This window comes from Corvus brachyrhynchos, unplaced genomic scaffold, assembly GCF_000691975.1.
Source record: "Corvus brachyrhynchos isolate BGI_N302 unplaced genomic scaffold, ASM69197v1 scaffold65, whole genome shotgun sequence".
In the NCBI taxonomy this organism is placed as follows: Eukaryota; Metazoa; Chordata; class Aves; order Passeriformes; family Corvidae; genus Corvus; species Corvus brachyrhynchos.
Genome location: NW_008238365.1, coordinates 691,052 through 699,070, shown reverse-complemented (window position 1 = coordinate 699,070; position 8,019 = coordinate 691,052). Strand labels below are relative to the sequence as shown.

The following is an 8,019-nucleotide window of genomic DNA, read 5'->3' as shown; positions in this document are numbered from 1 at the left end:
CGGGCAGGGATCCCTTCCTGAGGGAAGAGGCGGAGAAAGCCCGCACGGAAGTTGAACTCATCGCTGTAACTCAGTCTGCTGCTGCCCCTGGGTGTGGGGCGAATTCCAGGTGGTTGGATCTGGATCGTTTGTGCTGCTGCCACCCGCGAGCGGCACCCAAATCGCGGGTGTGTACCAACCCACCAGTCCTCCAGGCTGAAGGACTCAGGGGTGGTTTTCCTTGCACCAGCTGGTGCAGAATCCACTCTGATGACACAGCTGGAACATTCCAGAGCCCATTTCTCAGTTTCCCCACTGCCTGCTTATCAAAGGACTCACGCAGACAATGTAAAGGGCTCCAGAGCAGCAAGTCAGAGCTGATGTTTCCAAGGTGGTTTGTTTGCTTTGCGCTCCATCAATCCTGTTTAACGCCTTTATTTTCATCTTCTCTTTGAAAAAGGAAAGGAGCTCTCAGTAAAACATGTCGTGGATCAGAGAGGGCGAGCTGACCATCATAGAGAGGTTCTGTGCCAACATCATTAAGGTAAGGGATGGATTTGGGTGGATTTTGCGGTAAAGAGCTGGCAGGTTCTTCAGGGTGGAACTGTCTCTGTGGCTGCAGTGCTCTGAGAAGGGAGCACTGTTGGCAAGGGTACATTTAGTGCTGGCACTGGATGTACATCCCTGAACAGCATCCCAGGCTGGGAGATTACTTAGGCTTAGCCTTGCAAATGAGCAAGGCTGCAGGCAGTGCTTGCCAATAAGGATTTGTGCCCTTGCTGATGGAGGCAGGGCATGGGAAGGAGGGAGAGAAGAGAGATCCTCACACTGGGAGTTTAAGAAATGAAACTGAGTATCGGAACAAAAACTCACCAGTTCCAGGAAAATTCTCTCCTTGCTCAGGCTTGAGACTGGCAGTGCTGCCCTTCTCCCTGTCAGGCCTAGTGAGGTCAGTGGAAAGGAACACTCCTCTTTGTGGAGGGAAGTCTTACGACCTTTTTTTTTGTTTCCACTGAAGTTAATTGTGTCTGTGAAAAGGCCCTTGAGCTGCGAAATAAAAAATGCAGCATAAACGTGCGTGTGCCCTCCTCCACGGCTGCAGCTGTGTCAGCACTGAGCTCCTGAGAACTGCAGCTCTCTGTCATCAAAGAAATGGGGAGGGCAAAGCTGCTTTTCAGTTCAGGCAGTTGTCAACACTGACCTGTTTCTTTGGAGACCCTAAACTGGGGTAGACAAAGAGGAAATGAGCGCTGTGCTCGTTCCAGCTGCAGGTTTCCTGCTGGGAGATACCACTGCACTCCTGGGAACACGCAGTGCTGCTGGGGACAGTGGGGCTGAGCTCTCTGTGCTGGAGATGCCTGTTCACTTGCTGGTCTCCTGTGCTTCTCCCTGTTTACCAGGCAGGTCCAATGCCCAAGCACGTTGCCTTCATCATGGATGGCAATCGCCGGTACGCCCAGAAGTGTCACGTGGAGAGACAGCAGGGACATTCCCAGGGCTTTGATAAGCTGGCACAGGTGGGGAGGATGTTTTCTGCCTTGGTGTGGTGGGAGATTGAGCTGTGTTTGCTGCTGGACTGGTGTCTTGTGTTCCTTCACTGGAGCCAGGCCTGTGCTTGGAGCTGGTGTTCATCATCAGGATTCACAAATTCAGCTCCTCCCTCTCTGTGTTACCTTGCAGAGTCATTCTGTTCAGCTGTTCTTCCCTCTGTTTAACGCTCTAAATATCTACCTCACAGATCTCAAAGCTCTTAGTTCTGTGAAACAGGTTGACTTTTCTTTGAAAAGGTTTTGAAACGTACAGTATTATATAATTTACAATGTCATCTACAAGAGGTGCTTTTCCTGGCTGGATTAGTCCCCTGTGATGGATTCTCATCCTCAGGTAGTGATATTTTCCTCCTGTTTTTTAAAATGAATCTGGAATTCACATCTAGGGGTTTCATATTTTTGATGGTCATCCTTGGCATCGTGGGAAACCACAGGAAGGTTTTACAGTGGAGAAGTTGTGTCTTGCTGGCCTGATTGTTATGTTTTGTCTTCTTGCAGACACTGCGGTGGTGCTTGAATCTGGGCATTCGGGAGGTGACAGTTTATGCCTTCAGCATTGAGAACTTCAAACGCTCCAAGGAGGAGGTGGATGGGCTCATGGACCTGGCCAGACAGAAGTTCAGCCGCCTCCTGGAGGAACAGTAAGAGACCCCATGTCTGTGACCCACAGGGTGGAACTGGAGCAGGACACGATGGATTGCAGGGATGTTACAAGTTGTGGAAATGGATTAAGGGAGGAGAGCCTTCCCCACCTCCAGTGAGAGATTTGTCTGGAGGGGCTGTGCCTGCCTGGGTGGGATGTAGAGCTCTGTGCATGCACAGTCCCCCTGCACACCAGATTTGTGTCAGCTGTCCCATCCAAACCGTGGGGACGGACAGCTTTCAGATAAACACAGCACAATCAGAAACCAAGAGTGCCAGATGTTGTTTTCGTGAAATATCAAAGCTTTGTCTTAATTTTTGATTAGTTAGAGGTGCCCAGAGCCTGTGGTTGTGTTCTAAGCTTCCATAGGTAGGGAGGCCTAATCCGTGATCATTTCCTAGTCCTTTGGTTATGTCTTGTGTGGGGAATGATCAGTTTCCCTTTATGGAATGGTTTGGGATGATCAAATCTCAGCCCGTTTTGCACACCTGAGAAACATTTGGTGGTTTTGCCTTTCTCCAGTTCTCAGTTTTGCTGAAGCTGTGGGTGGATGTTGGCACTTGTGCAGTAGAGACTGATGTGTTTTCTGTGGTCCCCACTCTGGTTGGGTGCAGGGAGAACCTGAAGAAGCATGGGGTGTGCATCCGTGTCCTCGGGGACCTGCCTCTCCTGCCTGTGGATATCCAGGAGCTGATTGCCCAAGCTGTGCTGGCAACCAGGAACTACAACAAGTAAGTGACACTCAGTTTAAATAGCTGATACCTCACATCTTCCTCCTCTTCCTGAGGGCTGGGACTTGGCAGACATGCTACACCTCTTTTTTTCTTCTTGGTCCTACAAGCACACATCACTGTCATCTGCTGGCCCTTCCCAGGATGAGCCTTTCACAACTTTTCCTCTTTGCAGGTGCTTTCTGAATGTCTGCTTTGCATACACATCGAGACATGAAATCAGCAATGCTGTCAGGGAGATGGCCTGGGGGGTGGAACAAGGACTGCTGGAACCCAGGTAGCTCTTGGCTTTCTGTGTGAGGCTTTTGGGTGAATCCTGCCTGTCATACCACTCAGAAGCCAAGTGGCTTTTAAATAGATCTCATTAAACCAGTGTGACTGGAACAAATGACTTAAAGTTACTATGCAATGTTTGGCTTTTATTATTTCAGTTACCATGGTGATAGATACACAACCAAGACAGAAGAGAAATTAGGTCTGTGTCTTAAGTTAGTTTAAATGTGAAGGCAGATTTTATGCCACAACAATTGGCTGCTTGGCTGACAGTCTTAGCTATGAGGTCAAACAACAGATGAATCATGAATGCTGCACTGTTCCTCCACCCTGAAGGAGAAGGAATAGTTACACTCTGCTCCCTGCTCCAGATGGAAGCCCTCACAGTCTGCTTCCACCACTGTGTTATGTTTCAAAGAGCATGGAGTGGGATGCTCTGGGGGCTGAAATAGCATTTGGAGTAGCCTGTGGAGCAGACAGCAGTGTCTGTCAGAAGCAAGCTGATGACTGGCTGTGGTTCAGCTCCACCACCCAGTTTTAGTCTGCAGCCCTGGGTTTACATAAAACCCCTTACTTCTGATTTGTGCCACATCCATCAGGTCAGGAAAAGGGGCTAATAAACTGTGTCTGTCTTTCAGTGATGTGTCTGAGTCGCTGCTGGATAAGTGTCTGTACACCAACAACTCCCCCGACCCAGACCTGCTGATAAGAACCTCTGGAGAGGTTCGCCTCAGTGATTTCTTGCTCTGGCAGGTAAAATCTCTGTTTTCCCTTGGGGTATTCCATCTTTACCTCCGAGGGTGCTGAGGGTTCCACTGACTCCAGGTGCAAGCGGATGTGGGGGCTCTGAAACTCCTTCTGCCAGGGGTTAGGTAACTTCCTGGATGGACTGAGTGCTGGGCACCTCTGAGGAATCTGTTTCTTGCAGTTCTGTGATTGCCTAAAATCATGAATTCTCATCCTTTTGCTCCTCACCTTTAGATAATTACTTGTTTGTAGAGAACATTTGAGTGGAGCTGCTTCACTTGAAGTTCACATGTTTTACAGGTACAGTTTGAAGCCAAAACCCAATTGCCTTTAGGCAACCACATCAAATGCTCCCATTACAAATTATTTAATTGGCAAGTTCTCAGAAGCTGTCTGGCCTGAGCTGTGGTTACCTACCAAGGCATGCCCTTTCTTCCCCCTGTTTTTGGGCACACCTATACCCTGGTTGGGTGTCGATGCTATGAAATGACACTTTGATTGCTCCTCTCGGTGGTAGAGTCCTGTTAAGTGTTACATTGTTTTAGCAGTCATCATAGAAACACATCTACCTGAAGCTTTTGGGGAACTTGGTGGCAAAAATAGCTTTTAACTTGAAAGCTTTCATCATCCAGCTCAAGGATATCTTCAGTGCACCACAGCTCTTGGCTTCATTAAGCAGTTTAAATGCCATGAGTGGGCAGGAAGGAATATCATGAGATGTCATTTGAAGAATGGCTTAAATGTCATGTCCTGATCCTCAGTTCAACTGTTATTCCCTTAGCCTTTGGTACTCTAGTGTTGCTATTTTAGGTTTTTTATAAGTCTATGATGCTTAAGCTATTAAAAATACTTCTCTGAAGACCAACACAGCATTAGAAAGAATTCTGCTGATGCCTTTGGAGTAGTGGATGACTGGTGTCCCAACATTAAAAACTAATTAGAAGGACTGTACATTGTGCAATTTCAGACTCTCCTGGCTGGTATTTACGTCACTTTAAGTAGAATCTGATAACACAGCCTAGGTAAAATCTCTGTGGGGAAACTGGCATCGTTTGCCCAACAGAGCTGCATCTTAATGACTTTCTCCCTTGCTCAATGATTAAATTGTTGGTGATCTTGCTTTCTGCAGACATCCCATTCATGCCTGGTTTTTCAATCAGTCTTGTGGCCAGAATATTCCTTTTGGAACTTGTGTGAGGCTATCCTTCAGTTCCAGATGAACTACAGTGCTTTACAGGTAAGGGAGCCTTGGGGAGATGGAAAGCCCAACCCCATGTGTTACCTGCACAGCAGCTGGAGATCAGGTGAGAGGCTGCAAAGTGGGAGCAGGAATTGTTAGTTAAGATCTTGTTTCAGTAGCAGCTCATGTGTTGCTTCTCCTGTACCCCTGTGGCTTGTTACAACATCTTGGTGTGTGGCCAGACTCCACTACTTTCAGCAAGACCCAAAATATCCAAAGTCAGCACTGTCTCTGTTACTCATTGCTCATTCCACCCGCTGGAGCATCTGTCCCAGAACTCACACACCAAGTGAACGCTCCTGGTTTGCCACAGGGTGAAATCTGCCAGTTTAACTCAAACACTTCGTCAGTGCTGTAAGCAGATGCTGAGTTCACACTGGAACAAGCAGGGAGTACTCACATGCTCTTCCTCTAACTCCACTACTGTTTTTAGAGTTGTAACAAGTGGGTTTAGAGTTTCCTTTCTGGGAGCTGAAATGAGGCTGCCTGAGCTGTGAGTGTGTGGACAAATGTCCTCTTTCTGGTGGGTCCAGGTGTACTCGCTGAAGGCATTGTTCCTATTGCTCATTGACATTGTTCCTCTCCTTTTCGATCTGTTGTTGTGAGCTCTCCCTGACCTGGTTCTGATAAAGCTGGCCAATTCAGGAGTGAGTTAGTAATTTGGCTATTTTTAAGCAAAACAAGTATGGGAGCTGGAGCTCTTGATGGAGAAATGTGGGGGACAGCAGCTTGTGACACAGAGACAGCAGTGACTGGCAGAAGGACCTCGGTGTGGCAGCTCTTACCCTCTGCCACATCTGGCTGCTGAATGTGTCTGTTCCTTAATTATTTGGGTCCTCTTTTTAAAGACCGGTATTACATTGCCCTTTTCTACCTTCAGGGACCTTGCTCACCCCTGAGAGTTGTCAAAGAGATTATAGCCAGTTGTGGTTCTGGCTGAATTTAATCAGGTGCAGCCAGTCTGGCAGCATCCAAACTCTCCACGTCCTTAACGTCTTTTGTTCCTATTTCTGGCCCAAGTTTGCCCTTTTCCTACCAGAAATTCATTGTATTAGTACAACTAATGGCAGTTCACCTTCTGCATGAAGAGGGAAGCAAAAAAGGCAGTAGTGTTTGTCATTGCCATGAGCTTGGCCTCTGTCTGCAACAGTAAGGTCACTGTTCTGACTTTGGTCCTGGTGCTGGTTTCTGACAGGCAACAAATGCAGCTTCTGTTCCCAGCTATTCTCATCTTTTCTGAGTTCTGGTTTGTGGCTGGATGTGTTCACTCCACGCTATTATCAAGGTTTCTCATTGTCCAGATTTGTTCTCTGGTCAGTTTTCTCCCTGTAAGAGCCACTTTGCAGTGTCTAAGGCTGCCCTTTTTTGCAGGGAACCCTCACAGTTGTGCAAAGGAAGGACTTTCCCCTCAGAGGAACTGAGATTTAGGAGCTGGGCCTTTTTTAATTTAAAATAGGTAGTCCCAGGATCAGTTAGACCCTGCTTTTGGTAGAGCTTGGGAAGGGATGCAGATGTTGGCTGGCCAGCCTGCAGTGGTCAGATTGAGTCTTTTCTGGGCAATAAACAGAATTGCACTTTGAGGGTGGAAGTCTTCTGCTCAACGGGCTGATGATCCTTGCAGTTCAAGTCAGCCCTGGAGTGCATCCATTCAGTGGGTTTGCTGTGGCTGGGGATATTTCTGCTCTCATTCCCAGCACAACAAAAGCTAATTTCCAGAGCCAGAGCTGCCTTGGGCTCAGGGAAACTGTGGGGATGAGTGTGAGTCAGGCTCTCATTAGACTAATTATTTCTTCTTGCTTGTTTGAAAGACCAGTGTGTGTGTGTGTGAGTCTATGTCACAGTGGCCAGTTTTATAGTTTTTAAAAATAGAAACTTAATATTCCTGCCTGCTGATGTGTTTTTGCTGTTGGAAGCTGCAGCCCAAGACACATGCAATAAGGAGAAATATTAAAGTGATGTTCTACAACAAAATATTTCAAATACTTGAAGGGCAGGTAAGGATGGCTCCTGCCTTTGCCTTTCTCCTGCTGTGTTTCAAGCCAGTACACTGTTAGATCACAGAAATTTGGGAATGCTGAGCTTATTCCTGCTTTTGTTTTGAAGCTGATTAGCTCAATACTGGATCATCTCAAAGAATTGCCCTGTAAGTCATGGCTTGGAATCCCCTAAAACCTTTCAGCAGCCAGGGGAATAGGATCAAAAATGCTGTGATAACACTGGTGAGGATAACAGTGTGCATAGAGTCTGGGGTTCAGAAGTTCCCTTGTAGCTGTTCCTCTCTGAGGGCTTTCCCCCAATCTGTCCTGACTTTTATCTGTTTTAACTAGGAGTTAATGCTCTGAGCAGAGTCATGTCTTGGAGGGAACGCCCAGAAGGATATCCCTGTGTTTTTTATAACCAATCAAGCAGGCTGCCTCAAAGTGGAAGAGGCAGACCCAGTGTCAGCCTTCAGTGAACCTGCAGATCGATGGCTGGCAGAGGCTGTTGGTGCTACCCCCTGTACCACAGGTGAGCTGGGAGGCCTGGTGAGGTGCTAACACTCGCTGCTTTTCACTCCAGAAGGCCAGAGACTCCTACATGGAGGAGAGGAGGCGACAGCAGATGGAGAGGGATCAGGCTTACGTGACCAAGAAGCTGCAGCAGGAAGGGTGCGCGTCCCACGGAGACTCGCGGCGCCGGCGGACTCTGCTGCAAAAATGCACGGCCCTGCGGGAGGAGAGGATCCAGGGCTTCCTGCAGGCGCTGGAGCACAAGAGAGCAGACTTCTTTGAGAGATTGTGTACGGTGTCTGCATGACACAGGTGCTGGGCTCTGGGAAAGACAGTGTTCAGAGGGAGCAGCTGCTGCCCGGAGGGA

General features: G+C 48.0%; 1 protein-coding gene across 1 annotated transcript; it reads left to right on the top strand.

Annotated features, from left to right (window-relative positions):
- Positions 1-413: 413 nt before the first annotated feature.
- Positions 414-8,019, top strand: DHDDS (dehydrodolichyl diphosphate synthase subunit). The gene is made up of 8 exons (XM_008635038.2): positions 414-523; positions 1,380-1,496; positions 2,028-2,170; positions 2,787-2,903; positions 3,079-3,180; positions 3,815-3,929; positions 5,053-5,160; positions 7,723-8,019. The coding sequence occupies exons 1-8, from the start codon at positions 461-463 to the stop codon at positions 7,957-7,959; spliced, it is 1,002 nt and encodes a 333-aa protein (XP_008633260.1). The 5' UTR covers positions 414-460; the 3' UTR covers positions 7,960-8,019.